Consider the following 26,316-nt stretch of genomic DNA (forward strand, 5'->3'; position numbering starts at 1 on the left):
ACTGATGAAGCAATTATCAGGGCCCCTTACTGAAAATCAAATTCTTGATACCGAACACTATTTATTGAAAAATCTTAGTATTAATGTATGAGCATAAATTAATTAATTAATGTATGAACAATATTGCATAAGTAATAATATTATTCGAAATATATACGAAAATGCGACAACAACCGTTAACCTCCATTGCATGACTGAGAAGATGAAAATTGGCAGAGGGGTGCGGCAGGGAGATACCTTGTCGCCAAAACTATTATTTATAACAGTTATGGAGTACGCATTTAAACGGCTAGATTGGGAATCAAAGGGTATTAGCATCGATGGAAAGATATTCAATCATCTCAGATATGCCGATGATATTGTTCTCATAACAGACAACTTAGGAGAAGCCAGAGTTATGCTACAACAACTACAGCAAGTAACCCAGAAAGTCGGTATAAAAATAAACTATGGAAAAACAAAAATGATGACCAATCTCGTCCCCAATGAGCTAATAGAAATCGAAAAGTCGCCCATAGAACTTGTGGAAAAATATGTGTATTTGGGTCACGAAATAAGGTTAACGCGAGATAACCAAACATGCGAGCTACCCAGAAGAATAAGTCTGGGTTGGGCTGCATTCGGAAAAATGAGAGACGTATTTAAAACAAATATACCGATCCATTTAAAAAGAAAAGCTTTTAACCAGTGCGTTCTACCAGTCCTCACATACGGAGCAGAAACCTTAACCCTCACAAAAACATCAGCCGAAAAATTAAGAAGGACACAACGAAAGATGGAAAGATCAATGCTTGGAATAAGCTTAAGAAATAGAATAAGAAACGAGGAAGTTCGTAGACGAACCGGAGTGCAAGACATTATCGAACATATTACAAGGCAAAAATGGAGATGGGCAGGACATGTTGCAAGAATGAAAGAAGACAGTTGAACAAAAAAATTGCTTGAGTGGAGACCACGGACTGACAAGCGAAGCCGAGGAAGATTCCCAACGCGATGGACCGACGACCTCAAAAGAATCGTGACCAATTGGATAGCAGAGGCGCAGAACAGAAGCAGATGGAAAAGTCTAGAGGAGGCCTATGTACAACAATGGACAACTCAGGGCTGATTGATGATGATGATGATGAATGTATGAGCAAATCTTCATCTTCTCATTCTAAGAAGGCTCAGATGAAGTGTTGAGAACTGCTTATCTTAATTCATATTACAGACTTAAAAAAGTATTCCCTTAAGTCGAACAGAGGTTTCGATGGCTCAAATTAGAGTTCTGCCGGTAGCCTTCCAGCATAACAAATCAGCTTCAGCATAATTTGCTGTTATAGGAAGTGTCTATAAGTATAGCTTTGATACAGGAGCCCGGGTTTATCTGGACATTGGCTAGAATTTTATGGGGTATTGGTACAGAATGTTCACGTCATTATATTTTTTAAGTTACCTTCATACATTTTTTCCGATACAGCAACTTAGCAGTGTCTATGCCGATATGTCATATGCGAAGATTGAAAACAGTCGAAAAAAACAGCCAAGAAACGAGTCGTAGGGCAAAAGCAAAATTCAAAATTCGAAGAAACAGGCCGTCGAATTTAAAAAAGCACAATTCTTAGCGGGCGGACTCCTTACCGTCAAATATTCATGTATTTATTGTGTTAATTTGAATAATGTCCTTTTTCACACGGGGCTTTTGATTGTTTACCAGCAGCTCATATCGAAGTGCAAATCAAGTAAAATTCACAGATCTTATATATAGCCGATCTGCAAATGTTTCAAGGTCCTGTTTAATAGTCAAACGATATATAAAAATACGGCGGTTAATAAAAATTCTATTCATGTGATTTAACAACGGTAAAAATGAAAATATTAAAAGAAATGACTATAAAAGATATAATTTTTGGATCAATACCTTCCATATGATGACCACAAACAATGACACTAAGTAGAAGGTGGCATAGCTTGTGGGTGATTCCAGGACAAATGGACTATCGCTGAGGATATTAGTGCAATAACGGACCAAGCCATAAAAATTTAAAATATGTTTTATTGTAGAGTATTAACCGTTCAGCTAAAATTTATCATTAGCACAGTGGACCAATCTACCTTCTTTTATTCGTTACAAGATGTCTGCAATAAAGTAGTTTTAGAACTCCATGTTTGATAGGATCTTAGAGAGTCAAAGTAAACTATGCGCGACTGCATCTATAAAATACCCTGTGAGTACAACAATTTCAATGTGCGAGAACTGCAAAACCACTTAGTGTCACGATAAAGGAGCATGAAACATGCACCAAAATCAGAGACCTCGACAAATCTCATATATGCAAACATGACTGGGATAATGAATACAAAGAACAAAGGAAATATGTACCAATAATCACAAAAGTAACAGACATGAAAAAAAGAAAAATCAAAGAAGCAACCCCTTATCTTACTCAATAAAGAAAAATGCGCAACAAACCCATCAGCAGGATTTGGTTACCAATACTGAAAAAAGAAGTTCTATGGGGCAAAAAATCCACCCTCATATCTTTTCAGCCAAATCATAGCTGTTGTCTATAAAACTGTTTTTGTTATAGCGTAAATTTTTTAATTTTGTTAAATAAATAATCTCATTTTCTTAATCAACATTTGGACGGGGAAAAGTAGTTGAAAATATTATTAACTGCACAAACTCATGTCTTCTTAACACAGGATCTAATACTCATTTTAATATTTCCTATGGATCTTTCTCTGCTATAGATCTTAGTATTAGTGACCCTAAATCTGCACCTTTTTTAACCTGGCAAACAGCTGACGATCTCTTTGATAGCAATCATTATCCTATAATAATTTCCAACAATTGTAACGGGACTGCCTCTGCCAAAAGCTATTGGCGCCTAAATAAAGCTAACTGGCCAGAGTATTCAAAAGCTGTTGACACTCTCTTGCTCGCTCATGATCATCTAATAATCAATGATGTAGACTATTTGTTAACGTCAATAACAGACACTATTCTTTCAGCTGCTAAGACTCACATTGGCAAAACATCATTATCTCCAAATCATAAAGCAGTTCCTTGGTGGAACTCTTTTTGTGAAGAGGCGATTCGTCTATCCAAAAAAGCTTTAAATAAGTACCAAAAAATTAGAAGCCTTGAAAATCTAATAAATAACAAAAAATTCAAAGCCAAAGCCAAACACGTAGTTAAAAAAGGTAAAAAATCATCCTGGCAAGATTACGTATCATCTATCAACGAAAACTCCAATCCTAGCCAACTTTGGGAAAAAATACGACAAATTCAAGGTCATAAAACTAATAATAAAATTACTCGTTTAGTTTCAAATGGTATAGAGATCACTTCACATGAACTTATTCCTAACGCTTTTGCCAAACATTTCGAAGAAAAGTTCAGGAATAAAACCAATAATATTACTTTATCTCATCATGACTTATATTCACACAGAAATGGTCTGATATCATCTGAATATAGTAGATCCCTTAATTCTCCTTTCACTATCCATGAGCTAATATCTGCCTTAGCTAATAGTAGAAACACTGCAGCTGGGCCCGATGATATTCCTTGTGCATTTCTAAAGCACTTGTCTAATTATGGTCTTAATAAACTCCTTAATTTATATAATATATTCTGGAGTTCCCATAAATTTTCATCTCAGTGGAGCAAATCTATTGTTATACCAATACTCAAGCCAAATAAGAAAACTATCTTTTTCTTTTAAGAAAAAATGATCAACAAACGTCTTTTATGGTATTTTGAAACACACAAGATTATTCCAAAGGAACCATCTGGTTACCAAAGACAGCGCTCCACAAGAGATAATCTGGTAATACTCCAAACCCATATCTCCAACGCAATAAATTGCAAGCAAGATTTGATAGCAACTATCTTTGATATAGAAGGCGCATTTGATACCATCTCTAGATATGCAATTCTTGACAAACTTTTTGAATGTAACCTTACTGGCAACATATACGCATTTATCAAAAACTTCCTAACATCTAGATCATTCAGGGTTTCTGTCAATAACTTCCTTTCTTCTCCACACATCCAACATGATGGAGTTCCTCAAGGTTCAGTTTTAAGCACATCCTTATTCATTCTTTCGATTAGCAAGTTAAGTGAAAATATAGCTCCACCAATCAAATTCGTATTATATGCCGATGACCTAATAATGCACTGTCATGGTAAATCTAAATGGAGTAAATGACCTACAAAACAAAGTAGCTTCTCTAGGACTTACCCTCTCCCACTCTAAATCCAAAGTAATTAAATTTAGCAAAAGAATGGGTTCTTTTGATCCTGAAATCATTATCAACAACTTCAAATTACCGATTGTTGATAATTGCAAAATATTAGGGCTGATATTTGATTCAAGATTAACCTGGAAACAACACATACAGGAACTTAAAGGAGTTTGCCTAAAAAGGTTAAATATAATCAAAACACTCTCACATTATCATTGGGGCGCGGAAGAAACTACATTACTGAAAGTTTACAGATCACTTATCCACTCCAAGCTCGACTATGGATGTTTTGTCTATATGTCTGGTACTAAATCAATCTTAAATTCACTAAATACAGTACACAACGCAGCTATTCGTCTATGTCTTGGAGCTTTCCGTTCTAGTCCGGCAGAAAGTCTTTACTGTGAAGCTAATGAACCTCCTCTCTAGCTTAGGCGAGAAAACCTTCTTCTCTCCTATGCTGCTGCAATTTCTTCCAATCCGTCCAATCCAGTATATCATTTAATTACATCATCACACCATCCCCATAACAACCCTTCATGTAACTTAATTATAAATTCTATTCCTAGTCTTCTACAACCGTTACTAAAAGATATAAATTTGTCTGAAACCAGAACTCTACCATTTTCTAATAATCACTATTGGACCAACATACTTCCACATCATGATATTTCCCTCACCAAGTTTAACAAGGAAAATACCAGCATTAGTACATTAAGAATTCTCTTTCTAGAACTTATAAACAAAAATAAATATAACATAGTTCTTTACACTGACGCGTCAAAGACTGAAAGTGGTGTTGGATATTCTGTAACCACTGTACAACAGCCTATCAAACTATCTAAAATTTCTCCTTGGTGTAGCATCCACACTGGTGAACTAGTAGCTATCTCACATGCTTTCAAATATGCCCAACAATATCCAAATACACACATAGCCATATGCTCTGATTCACTTTCCTCTATACACTCCATTAATGCTATATCCACCAACCATCCTATCGTCCAAGATATTCATGACACATATCAGCTTCTTATAAACCAAAATACAACTATCAGTCTGATATGGGTACCATCCCATGTTGGTATTAGTGGTAACGAAAAAGCTGATTGTCTTGATTCACTGGAATAATGTTACTTCAGCGGTGCATGAAATTAAACCCTCAGTGAACCTTCTTACCTATCCAAATCAACTCATGGCTACTTGATGACATCATCTCCACAACCAAAATGTCAGAACTGCAATACGACTCTCCGAATCAGGCATATACTTATCGAATGCCCTTTTTATGCCAAAATACGCCAACAGCTCGATATCAGTACTAACTTCAAAGAGGTCCTAAACAGCACAGATCAAATCAACAAGGTTATCAAATTCCTCGAGAAAAGTCAACTGCTCAACAAAATATAAATGTTATATTATAAGTTTTTATTATTTTCTCTTTATGTTAAATGTTAACTACATTATTTTGTAATTAATATGATATTACCATGTAAATCGTAACTTGTGCTAATGACCATAGATGTCACATGCACGTTAATTTAAATAAAAAATTTAAAAAAAAAAAAAAAATCTCATAAACAACCTTGGCGGTTATACTTATATTATTTTTAACAAAATTCAAAATATTGTTTTTTGGGAACGATTTAGGGAGTAGAAATCGAAACGTCTAATATTTGTTAGTTAAAAATGTGTAATTATCCTTACCATCAATTATTGTGGCTTAATCTTATTTAAACAACATTTACCTTAAATATTACAGTAGAAAACAGTTTCAGAATCTTATTAGATTATAGTTGATAATCAGAAGCCAATCAGTGTAGGTAAGTCACTAAATATAAAAACTGAGAAAATTGACTTTGTTTCAAAACTTGTTATAATAAAATAACGACTCCTGCTAATAATAATTATTGAAAGGTAACATACTGATAAACTTAAATATAAGAAAATAATAATAAATAAAATAATGTAATAAAATTTTTCTTGTAATATTAGACTCTAACAATAAAAGAAAAATATCATATGAATTACAAAATAACAGGAAATTATCATTTACTTATATTTTCTGTGAGGGCGAATTTTTTTTTCCTCAACTGTATATAACAAATTGAAACCCATTGGGGTACAATTAAGGGGTTGACAATTTGGGGTACTGTAACAAATTATAATAATAATATTAATGGTGGTATAAACAAAAATTAGAATTGAAAAATTAAATAACTTTCTATACTCACAAAAGTTCCATTTTTACCTACAAAAATTTAATTTTTACCCCATTTGGGGTAATTTACCCCCGTTCCCCGACCGCTGGGCTAGACGAACTCTGTAAGATGTATACTCTATAAAAAATTTATATCATCAAGATCAAACATCACTGCATATCAAAGAAAAAAATTTAATTTTTACCCCATTTGGGGTAATTTACCCCCGTTCCCCGACCGCTGGGCTAGACGAACTCTGTAAGATGTATACTCTATAAAAAATTTATATCATCAAGATCAAACATCACTGCATATCAAAGAAAAAAGCAAATCTGCTCGTTTAAAATTCTTAGGTGATAATATCCATATGCATGGTGAGTTACAATTGAATGAGTAAATAGTAGATCATATCATAAATACAAAACCAGCCTTGAGGCATGAATTACTACTTTTACCAGATTATTATTTTTACTTCCTTTATACATTATTTTCGTTTATAACGCACGATCTCAAATAACCCACTATAAACTTATATAAATCAATCAACACAATTCCAAACTACATTTTTGTACGATATCTATTCATTAAACGCTTTAACTTCTACGATGATTAGATTGGAATGCCCCGGACTAATTTCAAAGCTGACGTGACGGAATAATCTTCCTACACATATACAAACACCGCAAGGGCTGTCGGTGACTAATAGAATACGCTATAGGAAGCCATGGCGTGTATTAGTACAAGTCAAATAATATTGAAACAACCCAATAACTACATACCGCTTAAATTATAAATAATTCAGTATAAAAAATATGTACTATGTACAAATTTGAAAGAACAAAATAACGTATTTTACTATACTCAGCAGAAAGTCAGATTGAGATTGAAAAGAAGAGACTTAACACCTGTTTAAAATCGAACTTATACAAGAATTAAAATATCACTGTTGGTAACAAATATTACTTTTTTCGCTAAAGTCACAATTATTTTACATGGTAGGATGAACATTCTGATTTGAAGATATTGAGCAAAAGAAATTTCCCTTTATAGTCAGTCTATCATCAGTTTTTATAGAAGGTATCTCGTACCAACTTTATTAAATTTATTCCCCAGTAACATTATTCCTTTTTGATGGAATACATTTTGATAACAGTTTATGGTTTGATAGCGCAACTGGATGATGAGCCTCCACATTTTTTCCGACTTTTTCTGACAGCTTGATAGACGTGGACATATGGCTGGTATGGGAGATCACCAGACCTAAATCCAATGAAATATTTAGGCTAGCTTTGTTTTTTTTTTATTTTATCATTAAAATTAATTTATCCAGAATATACATGATAAACATAAACGACTAGAAAAAAGGATTGTCTACTAAATTTTCTACATAATATATTACGTTTAGGCATTCCTAGCAATGAGATGGCAGCATGGCAAAAGAAGCTGCCAAGTTCACATTACTAAACGAAAATCTGCAAATTAGTAGAAAGCACTAATAGAAGAACCATGGTATTCAAACAGCTTGATGTTCCATCCTGGTAATACTACATCAGAAAAAAAAGTTATAAAACGATAGTAAAAAAGATTTTTATAGACAACCAAAACTACTCTTTTTATCAGCAAAATATTTATCACTATATATGATCTCATCTAAAAGCTCACTTGTCACAATAAATGGTATACAGCTTTAAAAAAACAATGACGTTAAGTACCTTGGCTGCATTTAGATCAACGTACGAGTATAACGTGAAGAACTCATAGTTTTATAAAACCTAAATAATTAATACTGATATTATTTTTAACTGCACCAAATGTACTAACTAATTGGCAGGAAATCCAGACTAAAAATAGAAAATAAACCTCTAATCAAAAAATAAATCCTATCGCCGGTATGGATATGCGGAATAGAACTCTAGGGTGCTGCTAGTAAGTCGAACTTTAAAATTCTCCAAAGGTTTCAAAATATGATTCTGCGCATAATGGCAGATGCCACGTGGTACATGTCCAATCATATGATCAAGAGAGACATAAAAATATTATCCGTAATAAGATAAATAACACATAGTGATAAACACAAATATAAAGCAAGTGATCATGTATGGTAATGTGTTAGTGCGTGGGCTACACGAACCCACAGCTAAAGTGCGTCGTTTAAAAGATTCAAATAAACGGACTTGAGCAATAGATTTAGTTAGATCATAATACTCCCGTCCTAAGCAAGAACGCAGTATCTCCACAAATGACAGTTTCGAGATAATGCAGATTTTAATATACAGGGCTGAGCCACTATGAAAATATTTATGGATTCCGGAATTGTTTAACTATGTTGTAGTTCTTTTTCGTACCATTGAATAAGTTTATTTTTTTATAAGATATTTTTATAAATTTTAATGAAAATGGCGGATACTGTTTTTAAGCAAGGTATATATACAACCGGTAAAAATGAATTACGTTAAAAAAGCAGTAACTCCAGCAGTAATTAGTTTGAGGTTATTGCTTTTTAGTGTCGTATTTCTTGAACGGAAAGCACGTTAACAACAAAAATCAATTTCGTTTTATTAACTTCATTAGGTAAGAACTTTCTTATAACATTATTAAGCTTAATTCTACATTTTGTTAAAAGACAAATAATTAGTCAAAACAGATTCATTATTAAAAAAAAACACAAAATCCACTCATTAAACATCATCAATATCCAATCTTAAATCTGCGGCGGCATCATTGACAGGAAAGCTCTGCCAAAATTGTTTTCGATTTTCTGGAATTAATGTAACCATATTTTGCAAAATCGCTACCTTCCTTTCTTCTGCAACTCCTCTTGGTTTTAAAATGCTGACAGGTTCTTTGAAGCCAATCTTAGTTAATTTTAATTTTAAAAAATTTAACTCTTTTTTTTCCATTGGAAACATTTTTTTCATTGGAAACATTGATGAGTTGTCAGGTCAAACAAAGAAATCCTCCAGCTTCATTATTCAGCTACTTTCCGGAATTAGCTGACTAAACGCAAGACACAATTTTTTTTTTACTCTGTGTAAAGACTGTTCCTCCTGATGGTGAAAGTTGTCAGCTGACATAAAGAAATGATCTGGTTCAAAATATCTAAAGGTAATTTTCTGTGCTGCAATTATATTAGAGTTGATAATGTATATTAAGTATGAAAACAGTGCCCAATTCTTGTTTTGGCCCGTACAGTTGTTAAGCCAAGTGATTATATGTTCTACATCACGCATGTGCAACATAAACGCGTGAAATGTATTTATCAAGTCTTCCTTTTTCCTTCCTGATAAGCATTCATGCCAAAAACACGCAAAGGATTTGATTTTCTGTTTCTTTCCAACGGCCACAAAAGTTTCGTTGAAAACTATAATTCTTTGACAAATCCCAACTTTTTTGAACATATTGATTCTGGGCAACATAATCATCTTCTCCAAGTCAGCTGAAATACAAACTGTGCTTGATGGAAAATCATACTGTGCATCAGCCGTGTACTTTACACCTGCTTCCTTAGATTTTGTTATGTGTTCTTTCCAAAAGCTACAGTTACGACAGTCCTCCGATAATGACTGTTCGGTATGTTCAGGATTGTGAAGCTTGAAAATCTCGCACAATTCACACTTTTCATGGCTCAACGATGCAACAAAATATTTAAATCATTAGATACACATTTTCTGTACAGTTCATATGAACACTTTGTATTTGAATGAATTTTAATAAAATCTCTATATATACTTCGAATGGTGATATCACTCAGAAGATATCTCTTGAAAGGAGCATGTTCTCTGCGATAATGGGACACAGAAGGGTTAAAAGATTCAACATATTTTTGTATTCCCTGTCTGCTCGGAGTGTTTCTGTATGTTTTCCTCTTTTGTCAAATAAGCTACGATATTCTCAGGGTTTTCTTTCGCCATAAGATTTGTGATGATTTTGTCGTTCTTTGAATGATATCCTAGAATGCACAGAAACATTTTTTTGCACACCTCGTGCTTTTTACTATTACTTTTTAAAAAATAGTGAAATGTCCTTTTTCGAGCAGTTTCTATACTATCGCGCCTTCTTTTCACATCATGAACTGTTACATTTGACGAAACAAAAATACTCTCTAGCCAATTCATCGACCAGTACTGCTTGTTTATCGATATCCGATGATTCTCATTAATCAATTTTTACATTTCCTATGGCACACATCGCACCCAGGTCGAATATAGTGTTTGTCCCGTTGCTTGTGAGCATTTTCTTCTTCCGTTTCTTCTTTTGTTTTATCATTTCTCTTCCTCAGTTTTCCCTTTTTAGTATTATAACTTTAATCGGAATTTTCACTTCAAGATACGGCAGAACTTGTTGAAGCTATGGCACCTGTTGAACCAGCTGTATTAATGTTCTTATTGTTATAACTCTTATAAGTAGCTCTGAACTAGACTGCAAAAAGTCATGGTCTTTAAGTGAGTCCATAGAATCAGCCTGGAAACTTCATCAGTGGGTGTAGCTTGCAATGCTGAATTTTCACTTTCGGAGATTTGCAACTTGGCGGATTCTAAGTTAATATATATTTTACCTTCTATCTTTTTACTGTCACGCGGTTACTCACCAGAACTTTTATAATTTCCATTGTCTGCAGCATTTGCATTATTTTCTCACCACGAGTTCCCGTGTTTTAAATATCTTTAGGTTAACTGTAACAATTAGGTTAGGTTAACTGTAACAATAGAACAATCGAAACAATAATAATACATACCTATTAAAACTTTTTGAAGGGCATAAATATACTGTAATCTTTATTATTGATAAGAACACGTACACACGGAGTGACTAGATAGAATAAACTGAAAGAAACTTACTCACGCTTCCGGCTTCACTTTCTTTACACCCAGAAACTAAGAATTGTGATATCGTATATGAATGTGTGGTGGAGCATGTCGCCTTAAAGTCAAGCATTTGCTAGATTAAAAAGCAGTACATCCATTTTAATAGTCTACCAGACCAAGGAATGAACGATTACTGCTTTCTAACTTTGTAAGTTTAATTAATAATTGTATAAGAACCCATATACAAGAGTAAACTCGAAAATTGTAGATTTTACTTAGTGTGCCTATGTTAAGAACAGATAGTAAATAAAGTAGAGACAAAAAGAATATCTCACATAGAACAAGAAAATACGTATGAATTGTAAAATAACATTTGTAGTAACTATGACTTTTATAAAATTTCATATTATATTGCTGTGGTTGAATTAGTTTATTTAAAATAATTTTATTACCTCTATGTTGTTTATTACTAAAATTGTTTAAAAAATGACACTCTGACTTTATTCTTTAATAATTTTGTTCTTAAGATTACAAATACTAAATATTTGAGAAAACTTTAGTTAGACAGTCGTTAGTCTAATCCAATATATTATTTATTATTTATTTTTATTGTTACCTTCTAGATTATTAGACACTGAAATATTCGTGAATGTTTTAGTTTTATTCCTTTTATGTCTTCTTCAATGGAATATAATATTTGGCATATCACATTTTGCTTAGATGTCCGTATGGCAAGTTTTTTTTAAATTACTTTATTATTATAACTTAATTTTTTCTATGAGTTTACTTTTCCTGCACTAAGCCTATTGGAAGCCATGACAGATAAACTCGGCGGAATCAATCTGAGGGATGATTCTCTCCTATTTGTAATTCACCGCGTGTTAAAATCAGTTTAAGTTAGAACTTACGGCTATGACGAATGCAAATTAAACGACCCAAGGTGTGATTTTGTGCGTGTATCCAGTGCCACTCGATTTTTTATTGGGATCTTTTTGCCGAAACGTGTGATCAGTGAGTATATAGAATCGAACTTTTCTGGAATACTAAAGAGATCAGAGAAACGTTATTATAGTATATACTAAGATTGGAGGAATTAAGTGAACTGTAGGAATATTCACTATTGGTATTACGTGATTAATTGTGTTGAATAATACCCACTAATGATTATAAATAAATGATTATAAACTTTTTTCAAAATTTTAGGTATTACAATATATTCTATGTTACAATTAGTTAACCTGTTTATCTTGCGCAACATTCACATTCTTTTTTACAATATTTCCAACGACAGTTTTAGGTGTGGCAAATTTGGGCCAAAAGATTTTCTAATTAGCTTATAACAAAAATAGTTTTTATCAAACCTAACAAGTTTAATAGTCTAAGATCCCATTACAAGCTCACTACGTTTATAACGTAGTTAATTAAACTTACATCTTTACATACGCCTAACTGTTACCAGTCAAAAAGTGACCGCAAATATTTTTAATTCAATTAATGATAATTAATTTTTTAACAAAAATTTCATTTTGTTTAATTACGCTACTCATGACGTATAGGCATGTTTTTATATTAAGTTAAAGCTATTTTTATAAGAATATAAGGTTGCCTGAGAAAAATAGTCGAAAATAAGGGTTGACAGATGTTAAGTATCAAGGATAAGGTAAAGTAGAGTTAGCGCGCAACGACACTGGTTTGATAAGTGATAATATGTATATTATTAAGTATCTACCGACGCATGCTTTAAAAACTTCCAAAGATATTAAGCCAATCTATGACTGGATCTGCAAAATCATATCTTCTTTTTTTACTTTCATACAAAATGTTATCAAGAAACGCCTGCAACTTTCGTAAAAATATTTTACAGCTATTTTTAGCGTTTTTAGTTATTGGATAATAGCATTTATTGTTTAGATGAGGGGGGGCTAACAAGATATATTTTATGTAGGTATATACATTTTATTATACAGTGTTATTAGCAGATAGTAAAGCCAGTCCCTTTTTTTCATAATCTACGAATGCTAAGTACAGCGGAAGGTTGTATTCATTAGTATTCATATTCAAAGGTATAAGAGTTTTCCAGAATACATAATTTCATTTGTATTTTCCGCAGAGCCCAGTTGTAATGAAGTTTGCCTGCGTTTATGTTCCTGATCTTTATCTATTTCTGCTGTTGGATTTTCTGAGGAATTTGTGGTTTCCTGCCAGTGCGAACAACCTAGTTGAGGTGAAGTATTTTTATGTCGCTCGTTGTTTTTCTGTTGTTGATTTGAATTTGATGAAAAAAACATATTCAGGGATAGCATCAGGATTAAATGGGATGATTTTTGTACTTCTGAATCCCGATATTTCGTTATCCGTCGTAGCTGCTTGTACCCATATCTTTGTAAGCAGTCCTCCAAACACTGGTCTCGAATTTTTTTATTTGGATTTATTTTATTGTAGGAATTACAAGCATTGTAATAATAAGATTTTAAAGCTTAAAAATGCTCTGTTTATGTGACTGGGTTGACAAAGCAAAACTATGTTATTTTCCTCTGCAAACTATAATGAATCCACACTGTTGCAATGGGAGCTATGCCCATCCAAAATGAGCACGACTATTCCCTCAGACTTCCTTGGTGCAAAATGGTTCCTTAGCCACAGAAGGAAAATATCTTTCTTACGTACGCCAACTTTTGTGACATGAAAATTATGGATCTAGGCGGCAAACCGTCCTTATACTCAGTTTTTCATTTTTTTCCCTTCAAAACACATGCTGGAGGTTAAAGCATACCGGAAACAGTTTTGCATAAATTACTTAGGATTTTTAAAACGGGATTGGTTTTGACAACATGCTCACTGCATAAATGATAATAAACTGTAGACATTTAGATTTACAGAGACATAAGTGTACCGCGAATAGAAATGAGTCCCCTTCAAAAAAAATTTGAAGTAGTATAAAGAAGTAAAAAAGAATAAAAAAACAACAATTTTTTCATTACTTCTTTACTTTGATATGTTTTGTTATAACTAGATTTTCAAATGTTATTCAATCTTTTTTCTTCAGCTTTATTTAAGTTTCAGTTTTCTGATCGATACATTACAATTGTATATAAGATGGTTTTATATACATAATTTGTGAACAATCTATAAAAGCTGGTGCTTAAAAGTTACACACTAGTACATATTTCTGTTTCCAGATTTTAGTCTTTCCTATATTTTTTCATCCATCTTATGGTTTTTTTAGAAAAACTTTGTTTGGTAATCAGTTTAAACCTATAAAAAATTAATCTTAATTTTAATGCTTCAAGAGTCATAAGATGCTTAAGTTACTAATCACTGTTTGATACTGTCTGTCACATCTGCTACTGGAATCACTGTTACCATTTATATTAACAATAATAGTTAGAATTTTCTATCTATCTAGTATATGCTCTCGATCATACTACTTTTTAATTACCTTTTCTGTATGACTAATAGAATTTTCCTATATCTGGGGTGTAACAGGTTGTAGAGCTTCTTTCCAGATGTTTAATGCATCACATTCTTTATAGCCATCTCTGCCAGTATGTCGGTTATAATAGTTTTTCGCAATTCCCCATATTAATTATATAGCATTATATCCATATTGTTCTGCTAAATCATCAACAATGTATTTTGGATGTGGCATGTATCTAAGAATAAATTTAGATAACCGGAACTTAACTCTATTAGGCGTACTTACTGCACAATAATCTCCAAAAGCTCGTTTTTCAACATTGTCCCATTAAAAGACAGTTTTTTGTTAGTTAATCAATATTTTATTTTAGTCTTATCTGAGGAAATGTTTGGTGCTTTCTCTAACAACATGCTATGGTATGGAGCGTTATCCATTGTAATTAGGGATGTTTTAGACAAACCTTTTAATAGTTGATTTTCAAACCACAATAAACAAATTACTTGATTCATTTCCCCATGCTAGTCCATAATAGCCGATTTAGAAGAAAATATAGTCTCGGCATCCTGAAGCCATTTTCATTACCAGCATAAAAAATAATGTATCTACAAAAAAAATTATTTTAACACCATTACGTTTTCAATATGATTAAATATATTACCGTTTTTCATCAGTTTTAATAGATTTAACACTTTTATTATTCTTATCTTGACATGAGCAACATATAGATCTATTCTGAAAAATTAAAATTTCATCTATAAAAACAAACTTTTATAGTTCTTCGTGGTTATATTTTTAATATAATCTTACATATTCGGCTCTCTTCACAGCAATAGACTGATTTGAGACTGTTCCATCAGTCCTCGCCTTGGATTATCTTTTGGCCATTTAACACCATTGTTTTTCAGTACAAGACTGAGTGACATATGACAACCACTAAATAGTTCTTTTTCCTTCAATTAAAAAAATAAAGAGATCAAAATCACATATATGTTTTTGAAAATTAATAAATTTGATTTCATGTTAAACAAATCTGTTTAACTTAAAACACTTTATGATATCTTACAAAAAGTATACTTACTTCGTTCATACATACCTACTGTAAATTGTATTACGAATTTCGCTTGTTTTTATTATTTCAGTATTGTTAATTTTCTTAGGCCTAGTACTTTTTTGGGTAGTGATGTTAGAGGTGTATTAGTGTTTACGGCCCAAGTGATAGATTTCACAGTTAAAATATGTAAATTTAAAGATACAGCTAAAACAAGTAAGCATCTACATAAATATAGTATAAAAAATAGATTACAAATTTATTACGTTATTATTACGTTTCGGTTTAAAAGAATAAATCAAATTAGGTACTATCTCTTTACAACTACTATTTAACTTCTTATGTAACATTTTGAAATTGAATCACATTAATTATTTTGTTCCAATGAGAACTAAAGTTTCATTATTAGTAAATAATAAAAAAAATCTGAAGTGTCAACACCGCAACTGTCATTTATGTCAAAATGTCAACTTTGTTCGACTGCATTTAAAGTGTAATCCGGACAAATGTGCTTCATAAAAACCCTTTATAATTCACTTATACAAATTGAATGAAACAAGTTATTGGTGAACTTTCTTTAGGTTTACATTAATAGAAATCTTTAAATATTATTTCTACCCGTATATAATAAAATATATTTAGTGGCTATAATTCCAGTGTACTTGGCCAAAAGATTCTAAGTGTATTCTCATAAAATAAGAAGAAACAGAGATACGAATTAAATATTTTTTATTGGTATCTTTCACATGATACCGTCACTTACTGTGACTCAGATGATGTGCATCGGGATTTATACTTTACCAACTGTAAACATAAATGAACATATAAACCTGTAAGAGTTAGAATATTTTCTAAGTAACAAAAATTCAAAACTATACCGGAGTTGATGGACTAATTTCCAAACTACAAACGAAAAAACAACCTTAATTCATTTCGGTCAGTATCATTAACCTTCTGTACATATAAACTTCTATAAAAGATTCTTTATTATCGTCTCACATTGTATCTCGAAGATAATAAGTTTATAAAAAATAGACAAAGCTGTTTTCGTACAGGTAGATCTATAATATACAACCTTAAGTCACATTGGAGTTTAATATTATTTTCTGCATAATAAAAAATGTTTGTCTATTATTTAGACAGAGAGCTTTGACACGACATTGTATTATCTTATCCTAAAAACACTTCGAGATCGTAACATTCAGGGTTATTATGTTGACTTTCGTAAAACATTTTCTCACATTAATTAGTTTTTAAGTTAATTGAGTATGTTGTTATCCTCTAAAGAAGTCCAGCATATCACTCATCACTCCTCAAGAGTGTACCTTAAGTCCAACGTTCTGGTAGTAGTAAACAGCGTCTTAACACTTATCTACTGACGGCTGCAGTTGTTACACACGTACTCACAGGAAGTTAAATTGACTCCATTTAAAACATGTTTAAAATCAAAACTATTCAAATAATTTGTAATTTATTGTTAATCGATAAAAATGTAATCAAAAATGGCACATTTAATAGACAACTAGCTTTATTTGTGAAAATGCAGGTATACACTGCAATAAAGCAAAAATATTTCTACTGAAAAAACATAAAAACTTATTCTTAAATCTAACTATAGTAGAAACTGCAACTGGTAAACACAGGTAATAATTTAGTCCTCTTCTTGATTGGAACAACAACTTACATAACATTTTTGGGAACATTTCAGACATATTTGCCTTCTACACTTTATAAACAAGTTGCATGTCTTCCTATGTAATCATGAAGTGGATATATAAAAATATAAAAATATTTTCGCGTTTCGAGATGTTCGTCTTGTATACCTTAGGCTTCTTTTGGTAAATGCAAAATGCGACGAAGTTTTCACTTCCCTACTTACATTTGAATTTTCCAATCTAGACATCAGCTAAAGTTTTGTGAGTTGTGTCAGTTTTATTTTAAAAAGCATATACAATTATTACACTTACCCTACAAATATCTAAAACCTCACCATAGGTCTTCTTTGTGTACGTTGGCCGCATGAGTATTACGCGCATTTTCATCTATAGCCTAAAGTTCACCTTTACTTAGATTATAAAATGCATTTATTTCAGATTTTCCAGTTTCTTTATCAATTGTCGCTGAATGGTGCATAAATGATAATACAATACAGCTTTGTTTTTTTTTAGGTGTATGCGAAATTATGGTCAGATCCTTAGTAAATCCGTAAATTGTTTCATCCATTTTGCGACTTCTTTTTGGCGGCTCTTTTTTTAAGGGTTCCTACAAATGTCAAGTTATTCTTTAAAAAATTTTGTGCAAGTTCAACAGACGCGAACCAGTTATCGACTATTATGTTTCTCTTTGAATTGTATAAGGGTCTGGCCAAGCTGATTACAGACTGCGTTGGCTTACAGAGTTTTCTTTCATCCTCGGTTGGACTTTACCAGTGTAAATATATGCAATAAAAAATAGTGTGTTCAGGCATCTGTTAGCGCCATAATTTTCAACACGTACTTATCTGGCTTTGACAAGATATATATTTTAAAGTTGCACTTGCCTCTAAAGCGCACTAACATTTCGTCAACGTAAGGTATGGCTCCTACAGTATAACATTTTTTTTGAATTTTGTATAAAAACTCACTTATAGCGTCTGCTGCACACCATTCAACTTTCTCTCTTCCCTGTTGCTCGGATTGTCAAAACGAAAGGGTGCTAGTAAAATTAAAAGCCGTTTTTTTGACATAAGTGATAGAAATATATCACCTAGAACCAACCATTTCAAAAAAACTTCCTCTCTCTTTATTATTGGAGTTGAAAATTGTAATATATAAAAGTAGTCCCAAAAAAGCTTGACGTTCTATGAAATGTATTTTGACGTTTATAATCTTGTCTTATTGTGCTAAATTTTGTATTTGTCCATTGTATAATTGAACCGAACATTTCAACAGAAAACAATTTACTAAAAACCTATAATGGGATAATGTCATCAATTGAAACTACACGTGCTGCTGGAAGACGCAAAATGTTATGGGCTGGTGTACGCACACTACTTCTGCAAGGTTCTATTTTGCTCCACTTGAATTTGTTTTTGCGGTAATAATATGTTTTTAAATGATTTACTGTCACTAGTGTCACTTTTAGAACAAACAGTTTTATTCTTTGGATTTACTTTATTTGGATCATTGTCATTGTCATAAGCTTCTTGCTCACTTTTGGTCTTAGGCTTACTTTCCATATTACCAGTCAAGAGATCGTTATTCCCAAATTATTAGTTTTCTTGATGTCAATTATAAAAAAAAGTAATGCGACAGTACGATGAAATAGACAGTGAAAATAGTGATATTGAAAGAAATGAAAATGAATATATTATATTGTTTCAAATGGGGCACGCTTACTCAGATAGTGCTTGTGCTGTCGTTCTTAAAAAGTCAGGATATGCACCTTATTTTCTTCTCGTTACCATTCTAAGTCTCCTGTCCTCACTGGTCCTGAGTCACTGAGTCTGACTATTCTAATGTATTGCCATTTCATGCAATTTGGGGTTTTTATTTAGCTTCCTTTGTAAACGCACAGACTTGAGTTTCAAGTTTCTCTTCTACAAAACTTATCAATGCCATAAAATAATTAAAGCTAAAATTCTCGAAGCTGATAACGAAACCAATATTTTTGAATTGTCTATGGAATATACAGACCTTAATACATTTTATTTGTATTTTAATAAAGAAAATCTCTATCATGATTTTAATAAATACTACTTAAAACATTTTTCTGAAAATGATCCAAAATTGGTTAAATGCACTCGATAAATAATACCGTAGCAGACGAAGAAGAACAAATAATTTTAATAAAAACTTAACATGAAGGAAAAACCAACCAAAGCGGAATTAACGAAACTTTTGAAAAATTATATCAAAATTATTATTGGAAAAATATGAAAACATCCATTATTAAATATATCAATGAATTTTCTATTTGCCAAAAAGATAAATATGTTAGACATATCCCATATATTCCGCTAATGCTTACGGAAACCGCAAGTAAACCTGTCCAAATTATTTACATAGATATTTTTACGTACAACAGTAACTATTTAACTATTATAGACGCTTTCACTAAATTTGCTCAAGCTTATTTTATTTCAGGTAAAAAGACAATTTATATTACAAAATTATTAATAAAATACTTTACTTCTATCGGCATTCCCCAATTTATAGCAGCAGACAAAGGTAGAGAATTTAATAACGAAGTCATAAAATATTTGTTAGCAATACACAAAATAAAAGTTCATTTTACTACTCCTGGTCAACATGAATCAAATTCAATAGCTGAACGAATACACTCTACTTTAATTGAACATTTACGACTTCTAAAACAAGCATAACCTAACACGAAGATGACATAATGGACTATGCTCTTATATCTTACAATAATTCTATTCATAGTTCAATAAAATTTACCCCATTTGAATTGATTTTTAGACATACCGAATTTAGAAACCTCAACGAATTATTTCTTTCTGAAAATTTCTATTCAGAATATATAAATAATCACAAAGACAAATTAAAACATGTTTACCAAAATGTACATGAAAATCTAACAAAAAATAAAACTAAAGTAATTGATAAAGGAAACGATCAAGGAGAAATAATTTCCGAATTTAAAATTGGACAAGTAGTTTATAAAGTCAACACACAAAAATGTAACAAAAAACATCAACCATACTTAATCACAGAAGTTCAAAAATTAATTAAAAATTTAAAAACAGAAATTACGAGACATTTCACCATTTTGCACTAGACAGACTTATATGACAATTGTGCACTAGTTTCCAAAATATTTATGACCTGCTAGAACAAATCTAAGTCGCTATCAGCTTTTCAAAATTAAATAAATTTTATAATTTAATAGCCGAATTAATTATATAAATTATATATAAACTATTTCTTGAAACTTTAAACATCAGTAAATTTCTTAAAAATAACTTATTTCCTTTTGAATTATCTTTACAAAATATTTTATTGTTAGAAAAAATAATACAGATAAAAAGTTATAGTAAAGTAAATTAAATAATTTTTGTACTTGAATTACCTATTGTTGAGATCAATGACTATAATTATTATCACCTTTATTCCTATCCAACGAGATACTAAAGTCATTTTAGAACCAATATTCCAAAATCCAAGTTCCTGCTTTCCAATCAGCACCAATATGCACTTGCAAACGTCCAATGCCAAAAATTGTTAGAAGAAGAATATTTATGCCACGATGTCCAGTCAATTAAAGTAACATCAACAGTGTTACTGTTGTCACAAAATCAATGTCAACCAGTGCCAACAGAAATCAATAAAACAAAAATTCAATAATTAGGAACTAAGTGGATTGTAATCAAAGTGATTAGTATTTAAAAATTCGACAAAAACCAGGACTATATTCCATTAAACGGTAGTTACTCAATCGAACTCAATAGTAGGGGCGAAATATATATAGGAAATTACGTTTTAAAAACATTTAAATTAAAAACTCCAAATTTCGTTAAAATGGAAGTGCCAAATTTAAAAATGTTATCAAAAAACTCAGTGATCTAAAATTTAAACCAATAAAAATAGACTCAATAAAATTAGACGAACTAAATAATGTGCAAAGTGCTCTAAGAGATAAAGAAAATAAAATGGACAATCTGGACACAGTTCCCGTTCATTTTTAACATGCCAGTTTTTATACTATAATTTTATATTATGTTGTAGTAATTATTTTCCTTGTTTACACCCTTTGGCAAATATAAAGAAAAAGGACAAACCCAGAACCACCAAAGGCATCCACAGAACAAAAAAAGGGTGCCAGATAATTTTCCATTCCTTCAAACTATGCTACCCCATAGTTCTGAACCAGCCCCGGAGGATTTACGAAACAAGAACTGCTAGTTCAACTTAATAAATAGGGCGGCGTCAGCAAACTTCACCAAGACTATAAATTTTACTTGTTTTATAGCGTTACTTTTTAAAATTCGTTCATTAGAGTAAGAAGTCCATTGTAAATAAAGTTTTTATTATTTAAAAATATGTATACATATACATATATATATATATATATATATATATATATATATATATATATATATATATATATATATATATATATATATATATATATATATATATATATATATATATATATATATATATATACAGATTGAACGAATTTGTGGTTGGCCAACAAACGGTTGTCAAATAATTATATTATAAAAATCCAATACTTCAGCGGGCTGCTGGATTCTGAATTCATTCAAGAACAAGTCAAAACTGCAACTGCACCCAAATAGGTTGCCTAGAATCACTGAAAAAACTAGACTACACAAGCAGTTATTATGCTGTCAAACCACTTATCGCTTCCTTATAGTTCAAGAGACAGAGCCGAAATTTTAAACTGATCAGTAATATGACATTTCTCTATTAAAATATATTCATTGTAACTGGGTTAAGACTTTGCCTTACAGGCGGACGCCCCTCGTGGTACAGGGGGTGGCTATACAGGGATGAAGTTGTCATTTTTTTCGGAAAAATTAACGATCGATAATATGGCAGAAAATTTGCCCAGAGTAAGATCTTGGTATAACTAGACGATATCGGAAAGGGCGGACGCGAGAGTGGATACATAAGGGGTGGCGGACAGGGTAAAAAGTAATATGTCCGCCATTTTCATGGCTCATTATTTAGCCCCTAAAAACTCTAAATCCAAAAGAGCGGACAGCTGGGTTGGTACAGAGAGCCATAAAACGGGGTCAAATATACCACTTGCCTGCGCATTTTAGGTCTCGGTAACAATTTTCAAACTGATTTTATTATATTTTTATACCGATTGATTTGAAAATTTGTATGCTCACTTCTGTTACTATTCTGAGAAGCGTCAAGTAGAGTTTTCCTCAAAATTTTCCAAAAAAATTTCCGTAAATGAAAATTTTCGTAATTTTTTGAGGTAAAATCTAATTTGTAGAATCCTTTCGATTTTCTGTAAGTTAGACCATGATTTTTTTCCAAAAATTTTTAAACGTTTTCCGATATGAAAAAAAAATTTAGAAAAACTTTTCTAAAACATTTGATAAAACTCTACATTATCGTCTGAATCTTTTATAGAATATTTTGTAGTTTTAAAATGATATTATGATAATGTTTTTTTTTTCAAACTAAAGTCATATTTACGTTACAAATCACATTTCTTTCTTAAATATAAATATTTTACGAATTAATTTTTAATTGAATAAATGTTTGATATGTTATTAAATTATATTTCATTCCATTTCAGTCCCTTTCCTGAACTGCGTAAAACTAGAACAGTAAAATTGGTTATAGGTACGCACTTCTTGTTGACCCTGAGACTTACAGGTCACGATATGAAACCCGACGACTGCATGGCCCGACTATCGACAGCCTGGTTTCGAGAACAGAATTGCATGGTGCTAGACCCCCGAGTCCTTTATTTTGCTTAGTAATAACGGCTAATCTCACCCTAAGATCCCTAGTTTCTGTCTCCTGAAGGTACGGCACCAGACGTTTAGAATTAGAGTTTTTTAAATCTTAACAACTTTTCCTTGTTTATTTGAGAAAGTCATTTCTGATAGTAAAGAACTCTATTTTAGAAAATATGAACTATAGGTAAATTTGTCAAATTTACCTCTAAAAATACTAGTAGACAACAAAAAACTCAATTTTACCAGTTCCTCTCCTAAAAAGTGATGTAGTGCCAATAAGCCCATTTTTTAAAAGTTTTATATCTGTTTTGTCCTTTTAATTGTGTTCTGTTTGTCCCTTATTTTCCTTGTTTTTAGTTTTATAATTATAATATATTACATCACAATTTTCTGCCAAAACAGAAATTAATTGCCTTTTATCAAAAAATTTGATAATTGTAAGTCAAAGAAATGTATATATATATATATATATATATATATATATATATATATATATATATATATATATATATATATATATATATTATATAATATTTGGAAGGTATTCGCGGCGGATAGTACAATTAAATCTTAAGCTAAGATTAATATTATTAGAAAAATTAATACTAAACTCATATGAATTCCGGGTTCAACTGTGTTGAACTTGAGTAAATGGAGCTTTTGACTTTTTTTCTGCCTTAAACAGGGTTTCCAGGGCCTCAGGCATCTGAACTCTGTGTGCGTTTATAACGAGGCACCGACCCTCGGTAGGACCATAGGATGGATCGCCACGTAAAATAAATATGCATTACTTTAAATATTCCAGCGTTCACCATCAACGCGCAGCGCCCAGCCTAGAGCCAGGTATCGGACCATGGAGTTGGACCATAGTATTCCAGCTTAGTATTTTTTCGATTCTCGTCCGTAGTACTCTACGATTGTCACTACCAGATGCCGAGCACCGAGCCTCGCTGCGACCAAATAAATACATTTTATTTTAAATTCGAGCGTTCACTTCACTGTCATAGCCCAGGGAAATAAGCAAAAAAAGTACCTTTTTTTTTGACACTCGTCCGGCAGGCAAACGATAATTGTTTTGAGTAGTATGGTCCTCTGTAACAAAAACCTATATGTTTCCTGCAGTCGATTTTTTGGACTTAATTAGTTATTAACAAATTAAGGTCAAAAAACGAAACATTTTTGCTTTTTTAGTCTATCAGCAAAAAGTGAAGCATTTTAAACAAATTTTAGAAGAAAAGAAACTTAAAAGTCATATACTTATAACTTTCAAAATGGTGTTTTTTAAATGTTTATATCCTTATTTGTTGCTTAGGAAGTTGTAAAATAAGTAAAAAATTTTGGTTTTTTATAAATGTTAATAACTTTTTTGACAATAAACTTATAACGTTTATATTTTATGGAATGCTGTGTCTTGTAGTGCTTAAAATATAATAAAAATTTCAAAGTGATGTGTAAAATAGTTTAAAAAAGTTATTTTATTTGTTTATTCCAAATTAATTTTTTTTTTGCAACAATATAAGTCAGAAAACTTTATTTTTAGTAATTGTAAGGGTAGTTTCTGGAAGAAAAAGACTTGTTCTATTATTTACATTAAAAAAAATTAAGAAAATTAATTTTAAATCTTGCAAAATAATTTTGCAAAAACATGTTATAAACAATTCGAATAACATTGTTCTGAAGCTATTTTCTTGTGGCATTTTAAATTAATTACTATTTAAATATTGAAAGAGGAAGTTATTACAAGGAAAATACCAGTATTGGCAAGTCAGTAACATATAGAGAATACATCATTTATGTTTTTTAAATAACAAACATATAAAATCGGAATTTGGTGTTTATTGAAGATAAACTAAATGCACGATCAAATACTTACCACGTCGGGATAGTATTATGAGGTTTTTTCCTGGTTGTTCCCTCATAATTTACTATGGAATCACTAACAGGAGAATTTTAATGTCATCATGGCATGTATTTGGCTTTTTAAAGACGAATTACATGTTATGATCTTTTCTGACGGATATTCTCAAGTTAAAGTTGATTTCATGTAATCGAATGAACTATCTTATAAGTAAAGTCGTCCCAGGAACGCAACTCAACAATATTGGCAATATCATTTTAAAGTCGTCTACTTTAAAATTTATAATGTATGTCTGAATTGTCAATATAGATGAGTCAGATAAAATTAAATTATTAGAAGAATTTTTCACTAAGTAACAAAAAACAAAATTTGTTTAATTTACTAATGTTTGTATTTTGAGAACGATTTTCGAAGTGGAAATTGAAACGTGAATAAACGTATTTTAACCTTTAATTGTGGCTTATTCCCATTTAAATAGTAATTAATTCGAATAACTTTTAAACCATTTCCTGTAAGAATATTATTTTTTTTTTATATTTAAAAAGCATGATTTTTTTTACACACATTAGGAACACGTAGGATGGTAAGATCTATTCCTAAGGACAATAGTCCTCTTAAAGCGACTGAGGAGATCAACCCAACTAAAAATTTCACGTCTAGGTCTCCTAATCTACATGACACCCAACAAAAAAACGAACTCGTGACCCAAGAGCAAAAGTCTGAAAAAAAACTCAGAAGAAACAAAACCCACAACTCAATCAATTTATCATCAGTCTTATGAGTCACCAACAAAGGAGTAGGTTGAATATGTTGAAATAAAACAAAACTATAAAATTACTTTGAGTTTTTGTAGTGGCTTTTATATGGGATAGCTCTTGCAATGCAGCTCATTTTTTGTGTTTATTAAATAACCAGCTATTTTGATACGTCACCTACTATTACTTATTTGATATTGTTACTTTTTGTCACTCACGAATTTTACATTTGCTTTATAGGTTTTGGTACAGGCATAATGAATGCTAAAGGAGGAATGCAGCCCGTATCTCCTCCTCCACCTCGCAGATCGAATTCTCCAGACCAACTTAATCCTGCCGAACCCATTACTGATGCACCAAGTGCCATCATGGGAAGAATAGGTTGGGCTTTAAGAACACTCTTGCTATGTAAGTCTTACATTTTAATTTAAGACAATAATAGATTGTAAGTTATTAGATTATAATTATTAGATTTATAAAAAGTATAAAGAGAATTTTAATAAATGAAATTTATTTACTATGTGGATTAACATAGCTTAACATTTCTT

General features: G+C 31.4%; 1 protein-coding gene across 5 annotated transcripts in view; it reads left to right on the plus strand.

Annotated features, from left to right (window-relative positions):
* Epac (Exchange protein directly activated by cAMP) overlaps positions 1–26,316 on the plus strand; it is a 665,395-nt gene that overhangs the window by 470,283 nt on the left and 168,796 nt on the right. For all 5 annotated transcript variants that reach the window (XM_072525991.1, XM_072525990.1, XM_072525995.1 and 2 more), the window contains one exon: positions 26,009–26,176. In XM_072525991.1, coding sequence (XP_072382092.1) covers positions 26,009–26,176 — 168 coding nt within the window. The remainder of the gene's footprint in view (positions 1–26,008; positions 26,177–26,316) is intronic.

This window comes from Diabrotica undecimpunctata, chromosome 3 (assembly GCF_040954645.1).
Source record: "Diabrotica undecimpunctata isolate CICGRU chromosome 3, icDiaUnde3, whole genome shotgun sequence".
Taxonomy (NCBI): domain Eukaryota; kingdom Metazoa; phylum Arthropoda; class Insecta; order Coleoptera; family Chrysomelidae; genus Diabrotica; species Diabrotica undecimpunctata.